General features: G+C 38.3%; 1 protein-coding gene across 4 annotated transcripts in view; it reads right to left on the bottom strand.

Moving 5' to 3' along the window:
• Positions 1-3,993: 3,993 nt before the first annotated feature.
• The window catches only part of LOC117411476 (SPARC-related modular calcium-binding protein 2-like), a 64,050-nt gene continuing 46,485 nt past the window's right edge, over positions 3,994-21,558 (bottom strand). For 3 of the 4 annotated variants that reach the window (XM_034019058.3, XM_034019061.3, XM_034019060.3), the window contains 4 exons: positions 10,975-11,074; positions 9,515-9,762; positions 5,791-5,831; positions 3,994-4,483 (listed from right to left, as the gene is read on the bottom strand). In XM_034019058.3, the coding sequence (XP_033874949.1) occupies positions 4,460-4,483; positions 5,791-5,831; positions 9,515-9,762; positions 10,975-11,074 (413 nt within the window). In that variant the 3' untranslated portion in view covers positions 3,994-4,459. Of the gene's footprint in view, positions 4,484-5,790; positions 5,832-7,062; positions 7,118-9,514; positions 9,763-10,974; positions 11,075-21,558 lie in introns of all 4 variants that reach the window. The other variant, XM_034019059.3, reaches the window with a different exon arrangement.

Raw genomic sequence — 21,558 nt, 5'->3', positions numbered from 1 at the left:
GACTCAGACTCTGATGACTCTGACTCGGACTCGAATGATAGTGACTCAGACTCGGACTCGGACTCGGACTCGGACTTGACACTTGGGACTCACACACGGACTCAGACTCCAGGTTTGAGGACTTGACTACAAGTCTGATATATATATATATAATGTTAAATGACACATTGGAGAAGGTGCAAAATACCCTTTCCATGCCTTTAACTTTGCTTTAATACCAAATAATTGGGTGTTCTTGTCATGGAAAGTTACGGAAAGTTACAGAAATAAGGAATTTAGTACAAAATCCAGTATTGCCTCAACCCACAACCACATTCAAATCACTGCCCCATAATTTGCTTTTGTTTGTCCGTGTTTTCTGTGCGCTGATTTAGTCAGCCAACTTGTTTACTTACGACCCGCCCCGTTATCTGATACCAGATACCATGTATGACTATTCATGAGATACGCCTTTTTTTTTTTTTTCGACTTGTCTCGGCTCTTGACGCTCCCACTCGGCAATTGAATGGTTTTCTCGGCTTTTTCCGGAGAAAAAACGACTAGAAACCAGTTTTTTGCGTTGCTATAATGATGTCGGACCCAGTCCGACAAAGGACCTGTGAGGAATAATTGCAATGTCGGACCCAGTCCGACAATGGACCGGAAAAGGTTAACACAGCGCACAGGACACTAATTGTGCATGCTAGCAATGTGGATCGTTTCCAGTAGTAGGCTAATTATTTTTATTTTGTTTAGCTAGCTAAGTGAAATAAATGGATGCTTCTAAAAAAGTTAAGTTAGACGTCCGCTCATTTCAGCCGTCTTGGAGAGAGGAATTTGGATTTATTCAACAAAAGGACCGTGCGGTGTGTGCTATATGCTGTGAAAGTGTTGTTTGCAGAACATCAAGTGTACGGCGATATTTTGAGACAAAGCATGAGAAAAACTTCAATGATGAAGCGGACAAGACTGATTCGATCAAAAGGGCACTGTCTAGGTATGAGAAACAAAGCAATCTTTTTAAAAACTTAAGCGTTGGCAAAGATCTAGCCCCAGAGGGAAGTTACAGAATTGCACAGTGCATTGCTAAACATGGAAAACCATTTACTGACGGAGAGTACATCAAAGAGGCTTTCCTTAGCAGTTCGGAGGTTTTGTTTGATGGTCTGCCGAACAAAGACACAATCGTTTAAAGGATAAGGGACTTGCCTGTTTCTACTAGAACTGTTGAACGGCGTGTTACTGAAATGGCTGACAACATAAACGAGCAGTAGACGGTTGCATTAAAAGACGCTGTGGTGTTCAGCATTGCACTTGATGGAAGTGTGGACATTAATGACATTCCACGTTTGGCAATTGTTGCGAGATACTGTGACTGCGGAGATACGTGAGGAGTTATGCTGCTTAAAATCCATGCACGGAACAACTAAGGGAGAGGACATTGCTAAAACATTTGGAAAACATTTTGAAGATCGAGGGGTCGACATCTGAAAAATATTCGCTATCACAACTGATGGAGCTCCTGCTATGGTGGGAAAACAGGGGTTCGTAAAGCTAATCGAAGATCAAATTGGCCACCCCACCGTTAAATTTCACTGTATCATTCACCAGGAAAATTTCTGTGCAAAGATTTCTAACTCCGATCTTAATAATGTGATGGCTACCGTGGTGAAAATTGTCAATTTCCTGGTTGCTCGCTCCGCATTGACACACAGACAGTTTCAATCCCTGCTTGAGGAGATGGACAGTGCATACAAGGACATTCCCCTTCACAGCAATGTGAGATGGCTAAGTTGTGGGAAGGTTTTAGAGCGGTTTGTGAACTGTATTGATGCGATCAAGACCTTTCTAATGGAAAAGGTCCAACAATACCCCAAACTCGAGGACATCAGTTGGCTGGTGAAACTCATGTTTCTGACCTACATTACAGCGCACCTTAACGAGCTCAATATCCGCCTGCAGGGCGCGGGGCAAACAGTCATGGATGTTTTTGAAACTTGGAAGGGGTTTGTCGCGAAACTTGCAGTCTATTCTCGGGACATTCAAACTTCAACTTTCCGCTACTTCGAGACACTTAAAGGAGCTTTCCGCACATTGCACTGTTAATGCTGCTGACATCCAAATGTACATGCGAGAGCTTGAGTCAGAGTTCGCCGTCAGATTTCAAGATTTCCAGAGATTCGGCCCCACGTTTTCTTTTTTAATTAAACCTGACAACTTTGAGGAGAGCAACATGGATATGTCTGTGTTTCAGTGGTTGGAAGTGGAGGAGTTTGAAATGCAGCTGATCGAGTTAAAGAGTTCTGATTTATGGGCATCTAAATTCCTAGAACTGCGGAAGTCGCTTGAATCTGAGGAAGGTAACGGGACCTCCATTCTGACCTGCTGGACATCCCTGCCAGTAAAATTTGACTGTCTGAAGAAAGTTACGTTTGCACTGCTTTCAGCATTTGGATCCACATATCTCTGTGAACAGATATTTTCACACATGTCAATCCTCAGTCCCTCTCGCAGCCGGCTGACAACGGATCACTCGCAGGCCTGTGTGCAACTCAAACTCTCCAAATATGAACCAGAGATTGGGCAGCTCAGCAAAGGAAAGCAGGGGCAGGGATTACACTAAATCAGTAAGATGTGCGTGTTATCTTTACTATATCTTTATTTAATCTATCAGAAAATGTTGGCATTGTGATGTGATGGTAATGTAAAAATGATCAATGGCACGCAGGCCCTTAAAAATAGTTGAAAAATAGTTTACTGGCACACTACTTATGAAAAGTTGCCGACCCCTGATATATAGCATAAAAAATATGTCAAAAGATTCATTTAATCATAAGTACTAGCATTTTCAGACTTAGCAGCGATGGATGTTTGTCTCAGTGAATATGTCCACTAGCAAAGTTATTGGGCTGTGAGATTGCGGGCCTTGTTTCACTTTCTGGAATTAAAAGGCTAAACCACCTTGGTCTGTATTCATGTTTTAGCCGTCCGTCAAATTATAAGCAACTTTCTCAAGTCTTTAAAACATGCTTAGCACAGTAGCTTAAAAACACACACATTGTTAGCACCTGTGCTGTGTTTTATGAATGCACGTAAAGATGACAACATAAAAAAACCTCATCTGGTAATGGGCCAGTATAAACACAACAAAGTGAAACCTAGCCACTCCAGCACCCCTTTGAACCACTGTTTTATATACAGAAAAAAAGCGGCGTTCGATTGCATTGATCATCCTCAGTTGTGTGCTCAGACATCCCCTTGCCTGTGCATTCTCATCCCCGGTGCTCACATCTGCTTATTCCTTTTTGCTTTTTTGTCCTAAAGGCACACTGGACAGGAATGACTGAGAATGTCTTAAAACCTGTACAAACGGCTCCTCGAGTTAAGGGAAGCAGCCCGGGGCAGGGGCTTCACGCACTGACAGAAGAAACAGCTCCTTCTTTAAGCAACTGCTCCCAGTCCATGAAAGTGACCCAGCTTTAGCATGCTGTCGGACCCTAAGCATGTCCTGGGGGAGGGAGTAGCCTCTGCCAGGTGTAAGCAAGAGACAGACAGACAACTCTGTTTAGCCTTCCTCAGCCTTCTCAGTAATTAGATTTACAATACTGAACAAAACTGTCTGTAACTGCTTTTACCTGACTGCAGAAACATGCTCTGGGGCTTGGCACAATACACATTGACAGGATGATGCATACCATTCGCTCTGTGTTTGTGCGTGACTAATCCCACTGTGAGAGGAAATAAAAGCCAAGCTTATAAATAAAAGGCCCTTATAAAACATATTCAGCTGATGAATAGAAAGCAAGTCTTTGAATAGCCAGTGCAGCAGGCTCAAAGTTTTCATATTCAGGTAAGGAATAGAAAACAATTCTTTGAATAGCCAGTGCAGCAGGCTCAAAGTTTTCATATTCAGGTAAGGAATAGAAAACGATTCTTTGAATAGGCAGTGCAGCAGGCTCACATTTTTTTTTAACCCCTTAAAGAATTACACACAGCCAACATTTTGAATCCATTTCTCTTTTTTTTTTTTAATATCAACATTGTGTTTGCAATGTTTCACAGATTTTATTCACACTTTAAAAACACTATGAGTCACCACAGCAAAAGCAGATCATTCTCATGATGCTAAGTTATTGCTTCTGAAATGGTTAAAATCCGGTGTCGAGCGTCAGTGTTTTTGCAAGCAATTTTTAACAAACCATAAAACAAAAATAAACTTACATTAAATGAAACCTTGTACAATTCAGAAAAGTATAGCTTTTAGACAAAGAAGGACACATACATTGTATGTGATAATATTCTTTAAAAAACGACAACAACTTACCTACGTCTTTCACAGAATCAAAAGTCTGTTTAAATATCTTGTTTCTACAAAGTGAATTTACATTTAAAGTACAAAGTGCAAATACTATGGTTTTTATTGCCATTTGGTGAGGAAATCTCCCAGAAACGAAAGAGTTGCCACAAGTAGTTCATCATTTCAGCCTTGCTTCTTTGAGGCATGCTGAAATTAAGAAAAACAGGGGGTTTAAATATATCAAGCTTTAACTCTGTTATCTAATTGAAAAAATCTATTTATACAAATCCTGTCAAATAGTAACTTGAATGGTATTACGTTAAGGGTACTATTTATTTGAATACACAATGATTTTTACATTCAGGAGTGTTTACCCTTAAACCCAAAGTTGCAGTTTCATCCAAACTCTTGCTCAAACCCTGTTACACTATTGATCACAATCCACTACCACATCCAGAGAGACTAATGTATTTGATCCCAGATCTGATCAATCAAGGTGTCAGAAAAGAAAGCTGCAGTAAATCAGATAATAGCTAATGAATTGCCAAAAAGAGTGATGTTGACATGTTTCCTTTTGGCTTTCTTCATTGAGTAACAATAGGAGGTATTCATTCATTATTGTTCAAAAATAAATATTTTTTTCCAATTTTACCTCAGAAAAGTTCTTACTACTATACTAATATAATAGAATATGATAAATAAATATATACATCTATCCATACATATGACCTGTTCATTAGCTTATAATAGCAACAAAACACTCCATTGGAAAGTGTTAGGTATTACAAACCAGTTTAGTATTTAATCCCATGTAATTCCTTCGGTGTTTGGTCTTATTGTTATTTTAAAATCATGATCTAATTTCCTGTTTATGCAACAATAGACCCAAGTAAGAAAATAGGAAGCTGTTGAAAACATTAAGCCAAATAAAACAATTATATCGGGTGTGTAGATCGGCTAGTGAATAGAGGTATTAAAATGATTTTGATTAGAAAAAATGCGCTCAAGCATACCTTTATTCAGGCATACAATTTAGTAAATGTTTTGTTTCCTGAAGAAAATTACATTTTTGAATTTGGCTGAGGTAATTTCAGTGATTGTTTATGATTCACATGCTTAAAATACAAGGCATTTGTAGGATTTAATTTAATAGTGAACACACTGCTTGTTAAAATTCAGTGTAATTTATGTAACAAAATGAGTTGTTAATAAGGTTTTTTTTTTAAAGCCACAGCAGATGCTGTTTGCCTTAGGAAGTATATTCACAACATCAAACACAGAGCTCACCCATTTACAGTTTATCAACAAATGGGAGTGTCTGGACTATGGGTATTACCAGCTAGACATAGTCATCCAAACTCTGTCCTCTCCTTAAAAATGAACACCATCTTATACCCTTTCTCCAAGAGATGAAAGCAAAACCTGGGTGGGTTGAGAAAGCTTTACTCTTCTGAAAGTGGGGTTGGGTGCAGTGAAATCATTATGAAGCTAATTAAAAGCAGACTGGTACATACCTGTTTGTTTGATGAAGTGCTTTCCCCAGTGTTTTTAGGCGCTGAAAAACAGAAAGGAATGCAAATCATATTTAAATGAAAACAGTAAAGAGACTTAAAACCTTTGTACACCCCTGAATAGAAAGAATCAAACCATAGAAAATAGTCTTGAAGTGTGATGATGTGAATTAATTTATATACCAATATAGGACCCTATTAAAAAAAAAAAACTTTAAAGACTGTTATAAAAGGACTGCTTTTTATACACATTCTGTTAACTTCTACACTTAACATCTAGCATACCGAATTGTTGAATGAATTAACAAAACATTCATTAAAACATTCCTTTTGTGAATAGGACTCACAGTATTGATTTCAGAAGTACCATAAGCAAATCAGTGCAGGTTCCCTTCATAGAGTGAAAACGGTGCTCAGAAACAGTCTTGTCCTTTGTCATCAGAATTGGTATAATTTCACATGCCCCTCTGCAGTACAGCCAGCCTTAACATTGATTTGCACGGTTAGTTTATAGGCCCATCTGCAGTGTGCTGTCTGTGTTTGTCTGATTTAATTATACATTTATTTTTAGTTCTACTGAATACCTTTGGAATGCATTTAGAAAGTCAAATGTCTAGTTAAGACAATATCTGCTTCATGCAGTCAAAATGTAATTAAACAATGAATCTGTAAATCAGTGGTGTTATAAGACTTTACATATCAATGTAAAATTAGATTGCAGTTAATACTCTGGTTGGAGTGGCCACATGTCCCTTACAGATTGTCCTCTGCAGGCATTTAGGAAAATACTGAAAAATGTTTTGATAAGTATGTCTCTTTTCCTTCAATCTCATATCCAGTTAAAAAATCCAACTGTTAATTTACGAAATAACTGTTAGAGTGTTTCTCTGGTGTCCTTAAAAGACATGTGTGCTTAATGTTTTTTGTTAAGATGTAATGATTTTAAAAAACATGTCTTTCATTTGCGTAACAACACTGCCTCGGATCCCTTTATTATTTTCACTTAAATCAAAGGCCTGGATTGAATACAAATTAACGTCAGCCATTATAATGTACAGCTATGGCCCAGCCATAAACTTTGATTTACATCACGCCAAAATAAATAGGTTAGGAAAATAAAAAGAGCTAGGGAGCAAAATAAATTCAATATGTGGTGGCTTTTAACAGAGGGCATATATAATTAATCGAGTTGTAACAGAGGGCACATATAATTAATTGAGTTTATTCCCTGTTGCATGATTGCAAACACACTCCTATGAATAACCTTTAAAGTACCTGTTTTAGTGATTTGGTGGGCTAAGTTCCATTTTGAAGGTCTGTGGGTTTCTTTCTGTATTGAAGAAGATATGAAAGCCAAATTAAATGGGTTCCAATAGAATATGGACTATTACATATAGTTTTATATATATATATATATATATATATATATATATATATATATATATATATATATATATATATATATTCATTCATTCATTAATCATAATTATTGTTTTTTTTTGGGGGGGGGATATTTACCTACAGATTCATATGAGAGTAGTAGTAGTTTTTTTTCATAGTTAAATCTGTCCCCTTATTTATTTATTTATGCTTGTTAAATATACAGCACAATGATTTCATTTCCTTATTGGACTGATCTGTTATGCCTCGTTTCCACTGCTTTTCCCCAGGTCTGCTGAGCTGCATGGTCTGGGTGAGGTGTAGCTGGAGGGTGTTTCCACTGATGCTCAGCTATACAGCACCTTAGCTACCCCTCAGACAGTACAGTTTAGTATCTCATACACAACACGGGCAAACTGTGCTGTACGGAAGTACGTCATTGACAGGCATGTGCTAAAGAGACTAACTGTTATGAACAATGGCGGCTCTAAAAGAAGGCTGTGTTGAAAACAAACCCGAATCCACCGCTATTCTCTTACTGTGTGATGAAGACGACTGACAGCTCTTTAAAGACCGAAAATAAAATCAGCCACAAATGATTGTTCAGCTTCATCCATCTTCACTTGTTTGCATATATTCAATCAGTCCCACAGTCCAGTATGACCTTTTACTGCTTCACTACTACTTCCTTGGTCGTGTATACCTGACAAAATTACAATGGAACGCAGACAACCATCTTTAACTACACCTCGTCCAGACTAGCCGGCTCGGCTATACCTAGGGAAAGGCAGTGGAAATTAGTCATTAGCCTGTGGTTGTTCTGTTGCCTGGTACTTAAATATCTGTCCTGATTTGCCAGCTAATCCTTAGCAACCAAAAAAGGTGTAGTTCCAATTAAGTGTAAAACCAGGGATTTAAAAAATGTAAACAATTTCAACCACCATTTCCTTCTGATAGAATGGAGAACTGTCAAAGAAAGCCGTCTCTCTCCAAATTAAACATGTTCTTCAGACTGAATTATTTTGTATCCATAATTAGGTATCTTGGCTGCTTCATATGTACCTGGAAACCACTGTCAAACTGTCTGTTTAAGACATCATGGTTTATTAGAATACATGTTATACTATTACCATATTAGTTGGATTGATATTGATAATAATTATTTCCACCAAATATCAACTGAATGTATTATAAATATATTCATTTGTAAAGCACTTCAGAAAATCAGTAAAGATTGTTTAGTTAATTCTTAAGTCAAGGTTCTGCCTATAGAAAAAACGACCAGTGTTTCAGTGCATTCTGGCGCGTTCCGACTCGACTTCACCACTGCTGTTAAGATTGTAGATTCCAGTAATTAACACTAGCTCAGTATATCTGACACGTGTTCATGGAACTCTACCCACTGGTTGTTGCCACTTGCTTGTTAAAATCAATTGGGTCTTCCATTCACAGTAAGCCACAGAAGCCCTTGACATCGTGCACACTCTCATATCCTGGGTTTAGCTTTATTTATCTGCATTCAAGTTTTTATTTAAGAAAACCCATATGGTTGTTTGGCCTTAAACCAGACTCACAAAGCTAAAATCAGGGATCATTTAAAAAGCGGGTTTAATTAAATAATAAAAGTTTTGAATGGATGGCACAGTTTCATTAATATAAAATATCTTCAAAACATTCTTCAGATAACTCATGAGTTAAGACCTTCAGGGTTTGGCCTAATGTTACAAAATCTTCAACAGTTCAACCAAAAATGAAACAAAAAATAAAACAGTAATGGATGAATAGATGAAGTTTCATTTGAATACAAATCAGTTGTTCTTTTTCTGCATTTTAACTGTTAATAATGTGTCACTGTCACAAGCTGTTAGACATGATTAACAAATGTACATCTACAGTTGATCTGCCCATCTGTGTGTGTATGTTCGTTATTTTGAATTGTAATTGTCAGGTGATGAGGTGATTTAGCATACCCTCCCCCCTCTGTTTAAAATGATTATCGATATTATACTCCATTAGTATATGGATTGTGAAATGTTCTCTATTGAAGTACTATGGGAGGTGTTATTGAAAAGAAAATTTAGCCAAAAAATAGGTTCTAACATTTACCTGGGTTTCAACATACAAGACTGTTAGGGTGTATAGACTCGCACTGTGTAGTTCTGTAAGGGTGCACATCTTCAGTGTTTTCTGACAAGTCTTTTGTAAATTGTTTATGGTATATCGTAACAGTCAGCGCTTTGCCTAAACGATGCAATTGTTACTGTATTTTGTGTCTCTGCTGAACTCCAGTTTATTTTGTCCCTGTTCGAAACACTTCTCTTGTTAGTAGACATGAAAATGCTTGTACCTTCTTCTTTAGTCACTCCTAGGCACCCCATGAGCTCCTGCACCGACAGCGCTTTGTCGTTGTTCACATCGCAGTACTCCACAAACTTCTTCACACATTTCTTGGGTTTGGATTTCTTGCGCAGGAATCGTTTGAAGGGCTTGATCTCTTTCTTGCCGATATCTCCACTGGAGTTCTTGTCCAGCTGGTTGAAGTACCAGTAGACCACCCGCTCTTCCAACGTGTGGTTAGGGTCCGGCTCTGAGATCCTGGAGTTCAAAGTTATTCCAGTTAATATGAAAGCATTACGAGACATGAACAGGATCAGAAATACCTGTCACCATGCAGAGCAAATATCTTTACCTTTTTTTTTACCCCTTCTTCTACCCAGTTTAAAATGCATCTTTTCACCTGCCAAACCTAAGCAATGGCAAGTTGCTGAGCCCTAGAAGCAAACACATTCTGCTTGGATTTGTCAGGTACCTGACCTTTTGGAGCATAAGATAGGGGGTGTAAATTGCATTGAAGATGGTGCAACCATACTTTAGTTACATGGTTAAAAAAAATACTTATGAGTGTATAGTGATTTAACTATTAGTTTTCTGTATTTATTGTAGGATTATTGCTTGTTATGCAACTCAGTTCTGTATTATTATTGCATATTGTGAAAATTATTTGAATGTACAACACAAGTCATTCGAACTACCATTTTTAAATGCGAGCTGCTATTTGTTTTAACTCTGTATACCTTAGGGAAGAACTAACATAACAAATCCCACCCATGTACACTCTCAAAGGATTTTGCAGATATCTTTTTATAACTAGAGGGAAGGTTTTCATAGTTTTTCTTCCAACAGTCTGCAATGCTGTCTTGTTCCCTTTGCACATAGACATATTCAGATCAATACAACTACCTGTTCACTTGTTATTAAAATCACAAGCTTACATAGAAGCAAATATCCATGCAAAAAACAGTATAGAAAAGCTCTCACACATTATGGAAAGATTGTTCAGTAGTATTTCTCAAAATCTTTGCCACATTTTCAAAGCTGGCATAGTCAAACTAAGAACTGGTTAGCAAAATAGTTCAATTTAGTGCTGCACCCTACTAGCCAAGGTAAATGCTTTAAAACTAAAATCCAGGTCTTGAACACAAATAGGTTTATAAACACCACATAGGAAACCTCTTTAAAAAAAAAAAAAAAATCAGTATCAGCAAAGGATTCTAAATGACAGCACTGCTAATTGTGAAATAGCGTAGACCAACCACATTCTGGGTTAAGGAAAGAGTAATTAACCTTATGGCTAGTTTGACCCGTAGGAACCCTCAAATCTAACTAGATTCTCTATCAGTCTCTCTTGTTCTCTCTGTTTATATATTTACCCCCCTTTGGAAATATTTTAGTTTTACTGAACCAGCACTTGTCTTGCATTTTGCCTGTGGGTGTATTAGGGCTCCTTCCAGAAAGCCGATTACCCACCTGCTTGCTGAAGATGGATCAGAGACTGCGTGCACCATGTCTGTTGACAGAGCATCCAAGACGCTGGTAAGAAACTCATTCTTTTTTTCCCCGGGGCAGCCTGAATAGGAAACAGATAAATAATTTGGCCAGGTATCAAATCCGATTTATAAGTCAAATGTCGCTGCTGAAGGGGGAAAAAAGAAGATAATCCATTCATGTTAACACATCAAACATAGCGGCCACGGGTTGCAAAATGAAGAGCACGACTTTGGTTTTAAATTCTTTCTATTGTTACTCAATAAATAAGCATGGTTGTCGGGATTATGAAAACAACTGCCAAGCTGACAGCTCGGCTTTGGGGAACATTAAGGGATGAAGTTTAAAGCACCGTATAATATGAGAAGGCATCTTTCACAAACCCTGCGGCTCTCAGTTGTTCAGTCAGAGACCTCCCCAGCCCTTCAGGGAAAGGGTGAATTTGTCAATCAGTAAGGCTCCATTATCCTATTACACTTTACGATGGCCCCCGTGGGCAGAGGGAGGGATAAGAGCAGACTGAAAGGCCTGTCTGGGAAATTATCACTTAATAGGTCCTCTGATGCAGGGAAACAGTCTGACAAGGGGGAGAGTTGTGCATGATAGGAGCCAGAAGCCACTGAACATTGTTAAAAATCCACACACACACACACACGGATTTTCATAATTCACTTAACAGACATTCACCGTGAGAACGGCACTGGCTGAATCTCTAAGAAAGTTCAGGAGCTTTGAAACAGATGGCCAAGCCAACCCAAGAAACGAAAACACTTCATTTGTTCCCATTTACTTGACAACTTCAATAAGTCATCACATTGACAATAAGTCATCTTACACTGTTTTATTTATGTGGTAATTCACTAAATATTTCAAGGCTACACAAATAATAGCTAAGCAAAACAGTAAGATGCATATATCTGCTTGAAAAAATGTTTACAACAGGAGTTGTTAAGGAGAGTGTAAAATGACACCATATGCATCAGTGTTAACACAGCAGTTAGTATTTTTCAGTCAATATTTGTAAATTTAAAGAAAATTTTGTAGTAAACTGGCAAAGATACAGAAGTTTGTTACAGTTAAACTACATAATTTTATAGATTTTTTTTAACAGTTCAGTAAGTAGTCTTTCAAGATTATTTTGGGCAAGCATGAAGGGCCCCTTACCTATATAAGCTTTGAGTGAATGGGTTTATTTACTTACTTGTCCTCAATTTTTGGATCACTACTGAGCTGTAATAAATTATTTCTCTCAGTTTCCATGGTTTACTGTACCACAGGCATGTGATTATACTTGAAAAAATAAAATAAAACACACATTATGAGTACAGGCCGGTACTTTACTCCAATGCCTGCCGCTTACAATTACACAAGGAACCATGATCCACACACAAACACACTCACACATACTTTGGATACCTTTTGATGGACATTTCTTTATAAACCACAGGGCTTCATGGGTTATTCTAACTTAAAAGACAGCAACTTCGGATTGTGAAAAAAAAAACAGGCACTTAAAAAAGCAAGAGGGCTTATCTAATTTTGCTCTTGTAAAAGCATTAGAAAGTAGTTACTCCTTTCTGTCTTTATGGAGATGCCTAAAGGAAAGATTGCTGCTGTCGCTAACATAATTACATGTTTAAGTTTTTCAACGAAATAAACAGATGTTGACCTATAGCTCCAAGAAACACTGAACAAATATACACTGTTAAAACACAACTACAGGGGAAAAAAGGCAGAATGTTACTTCTTCAGCTAATTATAACCTTAGAGGTTCACACAGATTCCTTGTTTATAAACAGAAAGCACAAAAAACATTATTTATCACCAGGGTCTTGTGTTTTACACAACTTGTCTTTTAACCTGTAATTTTGTCCTACAGCCACAAGATGTCGATATAGCCTCCATAGTAAGCCGCGTAATGAGAAATCATTCAACTCAGAGTTGGGTGGAAGCTGGCGAGCTGCCTAAGCAAAGGGTAGATGGATTATCCTTGAGAAATCATTAAACAATCATCCCATTACATTACTTTAACCATCTGAATTGGTCATCCCATTACAGAAGTGTCTGCATATAGGAACACCTCCTGAGAGAACACTTCGCCTAAGAGAACACCCTTGTGGTGAAACTGATTTTTCCCATTGTAAATGCTCTTCCTAAAGGAAGAGGAACTTCCCTTAAAAGAACACCTTTTTGGCATCGCTAGCGACTCCTTCACAACTGATACAGTACTGTTTTGTAGCCTCACAACTCATCATCATCAAACTTAAATTCAAATGGTTTATTCAATCTTTTCAAATGTGACTTATCATCGCGAGAGTGTCTTGAGGCACACTGATTAGTTTATTCAATCTTTCCAGATTCAGAAATTATATATCAGTTGTAAAACAAATCGCTAGCAGTGCCAATTCTTTTAAGTGCCAATTCTTTTAAGTTTCTTTAGGCAGAGCATTTACAATGGGAAAAATCTGTTTCAACACAAGGGTGTTCACTTAGGCGAAGTGTTCTCTCAGGAGGTGTTCCTATATGCAGACACTACTGTAATGGGATGACCAATTCAGATGGTTAAAGTAACACAATGGGATGATTGTTTAATGATTTCTCATTACATGGCTTACTGTGGAGGCAATTTCGACATATTGTGGCTGTAGGACTAACATTTGAAATGAGGTAGTAGTAGTACATAGTGGTTGCTTAATTATCAGGATGGAGCCGTGGATTCTGGCCCTCAAATTTCATACCAAGGATAATCCATCTACCCTTTGCTTAGGCAGCTCGCCAGCTTCCACCCAACTCTGAGTACTTGTTTTAGGCAGACTAGACTGAGTGACTGCCAGCCAGGCATTAAATCAACACAACAGCCGCCCAGTCCCTATGTCAGTTACTCTGTATGCTTGCCATTGTGCCACTCAGCTATTCAGATGTATGTACAATCTGTACTGCTGCACCATAAATAATGTGGAGAAGTCTGTCAGACCCTGTAACAGGGCGAGATCTGTGCTGGTTATCTGATGCATGCATGAGCCTGCAGGAGGCGCTCAGGAGCCCAGAATGGACAAGACCAAAGCGAGGCTCGTGACACGGTTCTATTGACTGGGGCTGGATGGCGCTGTCAGGCATTTTTGTGAACGCCGCGGGGAGTGTCAGAAGGCCAGCCCTAGAGCCATTCCATGAGCTCCATTGGTCCTGTTGCCACTAGTGGAAGCTCTGTTTGAGCATATTGGGGTAGATATACTGGGACCATTAGAAAGGAGTGCGGCGGGATACACTCACCTACTGGTCATTTTGGATTACGCTACACGTTATCCAGAGGCCCCTCCAATCTGCAGTTGCTGAATCTGTTGCCAACAAGCTTGTGAAGGTTTTCTCCCGAGTTGGGATCCCCAAGGAAATATTGACCGACAAAGGCACCAACTTTATGTCCCGGCTAGTCAGTCTGCGGAATATGTAAACTTTTGGGGATTAAGACCATTAGGACCTCGATTTTTCACCCTCAGACTGATGGTCTTCCTCAAAAACATGTTGCGCAGATCTATTGATAGTGACGTGCTCTACTGGGACCAGTTGATTCCTCCCCTTCTCTTTGCTATCAGAGAAGTACCTCAGGCTTCTATAGGGTTTTCACTATTCGAGTTGGTGTATAGGCGGAAACCCCGAGGTCTGCTGGATTTGGTCAAAGAAATGTGGGAGGATCTGCAGGATAATTCAACCAATACTGTCTGGTATGTGTTGGGTCTGTGCAAACGTCTTGAGTCTATGGGAAAATGGGCACTTGACAATTTGCAGCAGGCTCAATGCAGTACTGGTAGATACCCCTGGCCTCGGAATCCCGAGAGAGGACCGTGCTTTCGACTCCCTTTGGGTTGTACAAATTTAGGACCATGCCCTTTGGGTTGCATGAAGCACCAGTCACTTTCCAGCAGATGATGGATCGAATTTTGTGGCCCCATCAGCAGTACACCGCTGCTTACATAGATGACGTGGTTATCCACAGTGAGGATTGGCCGAGTCATCTGTGTAAGGTAACGGCAGTATTGAAATCCTTGCGGGATGCTGGGCTCACTGCTAACCCAAAGAAATGTGCCATTGGGAAGAGTGAGTCGGAGTATTTAGGGTATCGAGTAGGAAGTGGTCAGGTCAGACTACTAATTGCTAAGGTGAAAGCCTTGGCTGACTGGCCGGTCCCTATGACCAAAACCCAGGTGAGCTCCTTCTTGGGACTAGTGGGCTATTATAGGAAATTAATCCCGAACTTCGCCATGCTCGCTACGTCTTTGACGGACCTCACCCGGAAGGCTACCCCAAATACAGTCCAGTGGACGGAGCCATGTCAGAGGGTCTTTCTTGCTTTGAAACGAAGACTGTGTAGCAAGCCACTGCTATGCAGTCCGGATTGCAGGAGGAGCTTGGGAGCCCTGAAGGGTCCGCCTGTCAATCATGGTAGTGACATGGAGAGGTTAGGTGAGGGCTCTCTCTCTCTCTCTCTCTCTGAGTGGTCGGGAGGCGGGCCTTGAGGTGTGCTCGACCTATAAAAATAATGCTCTGCTATTCCTCAGACCTGCCCATCTAGGAAGAAGGACAGCGGGACCTCTAGTCAAAAACTGCGGCAAATAACAAACCACCAGCGTCTGGAGAAAAGGGAACAGACAGGCAAGCCAGGCTGAGGAAGACAGCCTGAACGGACATTATTGTTATTGTTATTGCTATTGTTAGCGATGGCCCCAAGGGGCACATGAGTAGTTAGCGGGGAAACCCTGGGCAACCCCACAAGTACTGTATGGAAGAGGAATAACAGAGCATAGGCTGAAGACCTGAGCCATATGATTAGCGACGGTGGGGGACGTTGCAAAAGCAGCACCTTTTATTTTGTAGTTTTATTATTGTGTTTTATTTTCCTTTTTGCTTTTGCCTTTTGACGCACGTGTGTGTGTGTGTGTGTGTGTGCACCTGGTAAACTCCTTTACCATCGTTGGTATTGAAACCGTTTTTAAACAATTAACACACAAAAAGGACTATACACAGTACCTTTTCCTCATATGATTGAGCACAGATTCAATCAGCCTTGAGCAGACTGGCTGCTTTCTTTAAGAACATGGCATGTATCGTTGATTACACCTTACTGAATATGACGATATTATTATTATTATTATTATTATTATTATTATTATTATTATTATTATTATTATTATTATTATTTAAAGCAAAAAAAGCAACTACAATATGCAGACTGACATGTCTTTATGGAGCATATAGGATCATACAGCATGCTTGTGCCATAATTATACATTAATGGCTGTTTATCAAATAATTTATAACACATAATTAAAAAGATTCTTTGATGTATACTAGAACCAGTTTTCTGACGTGATGTTCTGCGGTGGAACAGTGGAGGGCAGTCTTCTCTGCAGTAAATCATTGCAATGCCTGTATTTACTGTTTATCGTGTTTAAAATAATATATAAAATAACATTAGGGAGGTGATGATGTCACATTTAATACAGCCCTGATTGGCCAGGAACATCTATCGTTATCATTGTAGCAGGAAAAAATCGCTCTGAAAGTGATCGAAATGATAGCTATCGTTATCATTTACAATGATTGTTATCGTTATCGTTGTGGTGTGGCCACCTCCATTCATTTGAACTGGAACAATTTTTAAAAATCGTTATCGTTATCGTTCCAGGTGTGACTGGGGCTATAGTTTTACAAGGATATTTACATACTAATTTTCAGATGATACATCTCTACCACAAACCATGTGACAAAAATAAACACAACCTGCTTACCAAGCTTGTTTTTATTACTCTTTTAATCTCCTCCAGAACCCACAAGAGAACACATCACCCATGAGGAAAAAAAGGCACCTCCCTCTGTTTGCAGTCATCCACCATAAAGTAAATCAGCCATGTGACAGAGATATTAGAAGGTAATTAATGTATTGATAAAAGAGCTGACATCAATTCTGCAGGAAACACAACCTCTTAATTACGAAATGCTGTGGATATGAATGCCAATTCATAATATAGACGGATGCAAGTGTTTAAATGCACCTGCACATTTTTTATTCAAATCGGTCTTCATTAAAATAAAAACCATGGTAATCCTAACTGAGGTGATTGGTATATCAGGCCAACGTATAAGAAGAGGTAAAAAAACAACAACAAAAAAAACATTCATGAGTAAAATATGTGTTGGACGTTTAGGGCGAGGCCAGAAATTGCCATGTTAAGAACAGTCAAACATTTAGAGTGTAATGTCATAAATATGTCTAGCACTTTATTAAAAATTGAAAGAGAGAGTGTGTATATTACATGCACTACATTCATTATTATATACAAATTGATGTGCTCTGTAATTCATATACCACTGGTAACGCATTCCAACCAAGTGTAACGGGCAGCGATGTGTGATGCTCTGCCATTACAGATTTGGACCCTTCGTTGAAATGAGTTTAAAAGTTCTATAAGCTCACATGCAGATGAGTCTCTTTTGCGCTGTGGTTAAGATGCTCGCTTGCGGTGTGTTTGGTCACTGGTTCACTACCAAACTGACACAAGCACGCAAAAACTGGTGTGCTAACCACAGCAAATAAAAAAGATAACCAACGCACACGTTTCAAGAAGTGCTTTGTTACACAACATCTGCAATTCCAACACCTTCAAGGCTTCCAGAAATCTCTATAAGTGAGCAAATGCCAGCAAATAATACCACAGAGAACACTATGAAGAAATATAAATTTCAAATGAAGAAATGAAGAGAATAACAGCAGACTATCAGCAAAGGTCTTGGAGCTTAACAAGTTAACATCAAACTTCAACAATCAAGTTGCAAAGGAGAGCCTGTAAACATAAAAGCTCCTGGCTTTCAATGCATTTCATTGGAAAAGAAAGACGTAATTTGCCTTGACTAGACCAATTAGGTTGACTATTTTGAGAATGAAAAATTGTATCAATTGGATGCTAAGTAGCTAATTACATTTCATTAAAGTGTCATTCATTATTTTTAATATTACATCTCAATCATTTCAGCTGTCTGTCTTATTTACATTGAACAGCTGAACACCAAAAAAACTTTTCAAACCTTCAAGACGGTCCAACTACATAAGTTGTTAATGGCTCTCTTGGCGCAAAAAAAAAAAAAAAAAAACAGATTTACAAAATGCTCAACAAGTGGTTTATTATGAAAACACAAAATATTATTCAGCCGTAGGGTTTTTTTCTGCATACAGGGAGGATTTTAAAAGAAGTTTTTTTTTTTTTAAAGGAAAAATTCTACATTCCCCTAATAAATCAACACCTCCTGGTTGGACTGGGTTTTTCGCAGACACCTGTGTCTGTCAGACTAAATAACGAGGCAGTTAGATAAATATTACTGGGAACAGTAGACCCTGTGTTCATTAACGCTGTACATGTCTACAGTGCTATTAAAATGTTTACAGGCCATTAAAGGCCACTAAGTAAACATGAAGCAGTTGCGCTGTATGTTTCATTCTGTTCTCTAGCTGTTTGTTTCTTTCTCTACACTGACCGTAATGTTTATATGAACTACCCAACGAAAGTCACAAAGTCATAGACAAGTCCCTATCCAATCCACCACTGTAACAAGTGTCAGTGAATTCAATTCTATTAAAGCATCTAAATGCATTCATCTTCGGTTATATATCAAGAATTCTGTTTGAAAAACAAGGACACCGTATGCAATCTGAAAAGTGTTTCTCGACCACATAAGGACTGTGCTTTCCTCAGACTTGAAAAGAGAGACAATTAAACCGATGCTGCAGCATGCTCACAAGGAACATCATTTCTAAATATATAACTTAGAGTAAAGTTGGCACAATGTTTGCAGCATGTAACTGATAGCAATCATGATTTATAGGCTGAAAGCTCATTTCTTTCTGTAATCTAAATGTACTTCACTGAACAAGGTTAAAGTAAATTAATAGGAAGGGTTATCCAAGGAAATATAAATATACGGTCAGACATCCATAAATGGTAAACTACTAAAACCGAAGTTACTTTGCTCATAAAACACAATACAACGTCAATTAGGCAGAAATTAAGTTTTACTGACAGGGTTAGGACTCTCCTGAGTTAGAAATTAAATGGACTGAAATGAGCCTTGGCAGGAAGGTTACGATTTACTATGTTGTGTTTGGAAGTATTTGTGCAATACTCATATGGTATGCTATTTAGTAGTCTCTTGTATATCTTAGGATCTGGAATTTGGATTTTGCTTATTTGCTTCTTAATTAAATTGTAAAGGTTCCAAACAAGCTTAATTTTAACCCCAAATGCCCAGAACAAGGTGCATGTTTACATGATGCTGTAGATTTTTTTCAAGCACTGGTTCCCCAAAGGTTAATACACTACAATGCTGGACCGACAGGTGTTTACAACTGAGACAAACAGTTGCTTATGTCTGTCGAAAAGTTTTAAGCATTAGATCAAATACATTTTGAAAAGGCTGGTTGCATGTCATTGTATAGCACTGTTAATCAAGTCTTCTAGCTGAGAACCACAACCGACTGAATGGGTTAGAAATTACAAATTAATAAGCTATCTGCTTTACTACCTACAATGTGGTCAGATTTTAGTTTTATACATCAACTGTTATAGAAGAATTGATAATTCAGTGTGTTCCTTTTATGTTTTCTCTTCACTATTTTCATGTGTCAGTCTGTGCTAGTAATAAACCTGGGTTAGAGGTTTCCACAGAGCTGCACTAACAATCATGCCTTATCGCCTTCAGGGTTAAGGAATGTCCTTCCGCATTCCATTGTGTCATTGTCAGGTCTCTCCATGGTTAAAACTGCAGTTCAGCATCATCTGTGCTTGAGATGAACTAGTTGAAATGAAACTGTCATTAAAATGTTTTATCTTTATTTTAATATATTATATGTATTTGTGTGTGTGTGTATATATATATATATATATTGCATATCACATTGGATGTATAGTAATTGTTTGGAATTATTTTATTATCGTAATTTACCGAGTATGGTCTACTTAGGTCTTTGTATTAGTGCTTGCATTATTAAGATGTACCTGTGCTGGCCCTGCGGGCACAAAGTGAATAACCTAAACTAACTTAATAGATCTTGCATTAAAACCATGTTACATTTGCATTTATTAGAAGGTGAAAAGACAGACCTCTTTCCTCTAAAGCAATTCAGTTTGATCTGGACCATCTCAAGAACTGAAAAGGTCAGGAGTCGACCCCTCCTTAAGCCTCTCTCTCTCTCTCTCTCTCTCTCTCTCTCTCTCTAGACATACTAAAAGTTTGTGGAAAAAAAAGCTGGAGCTGATTGAAGAACCCCCTTTCCTCCTTGATATTCTCCTGTCTAGTTGCATTTGGCTAGCATGCATGCGTTTTTTATCTGAGCTATTCCAGAAATGTATTATCTCAACATGTCTCTCTCTCTTTTTTTTTTTTTGCTTTGTTGACTGATGCCTAATTAACCCCTACATAGACTAGTGTACATAAAAAAAGTATATCCAACTATTTCCATTATTTCTGATATACGGAAGTCAGTTCTGTTGGAGTGCCTGGTACAAATACCCACTGCCCCATTTTTGGCAGGATATTTAGACACATGACCTTTAAAACTTGTTTTTGCAACAAGATCCCTGGTTTATGTTGGGATGGAAGAATGCAGTTTTATTGAGCAATGCTGTCAGGATGCAAGTGCAATTGAGGTAATAAAAGTACTATGGAACCTTTATGGTCTACAAAGTATAAATACAGGCATTCATCCATGGGTTAAAGTGCCAAGTCAATCAAACTAGTCATCGTTTCACTAAACCGTAAAAAATAAACAAACATATAAACTGCTTCCAGAAGAGGCTAATCCCATTTATAATATACTAGCCTTCCTGAAAGATCCTGTGGAAACCACGGATGATGGTAGGTAATTATTATTATTATTATTATTATTATTATTATTATTATTTCATATCAAAGTCCTTATCTCCTTATTACATTAAAGGAAGGTAACAACCCTTATAGAATATGCCATCAGTGTTCTTTTACAAAACTGTGATTAATATCTAAGATTTATGTTTAATTCTACAACACAGGATTGGTTGTCGTGGGTTTGTCGTTTAGATTTTTATTTAATGAAGCTTGGTTGAAGCTTGATAAAGGACATTTTGGTTTCCTTTATCTTCTAACATGAGTCACTCCTCTAATAAAGCGGTTGTGATAAAAAACAGATCTTCCATGTAAAATAATTTCCCATTCAGATCCAATTGTGAGGGTTAAGCTCCCACACTCACTGTATATTTAACAATCATTCTGATTTTATTATTATACACAAAATCGCGTGTTTTCCATAACGCCTTAATTTAGGTTCCAAGTCAAACATGTCAGCTGCTCATGTGCACAATGTCCGGACAGAGATAAATAGCCACATGCACTCAGTGAAGTTAAAGAAGGCAACCTCCATTGCTTTCTGTTAGAGCGCACACTCTTTATTCTGTCCTCCTGCTGGGAAAGACCTTGGAGTTGCATTAGGAATTTGCAAAGCAACAGCAGATCCTCTCACTTCTTACTACTAGGGGTGTAAACTAT

This window comes from Acipenser ruthenus, chromosome 6 (genome assembly GCF_902713425.1).
Source record: "Acipenser ruthenus chromosome 6, fAciRut3.2 maternal haplotype, whole genome shotgun sequence".
Lineage (NCBI taxonomy): Eukaryota > Metazoa > Chordata > Actinopteri > Acipenseriformes > Acipenseridae > Acipenser > Acipenser ruthenus.
This window is presented reverse-complemented; position numbering and strand designations above follow the sequence as displayed.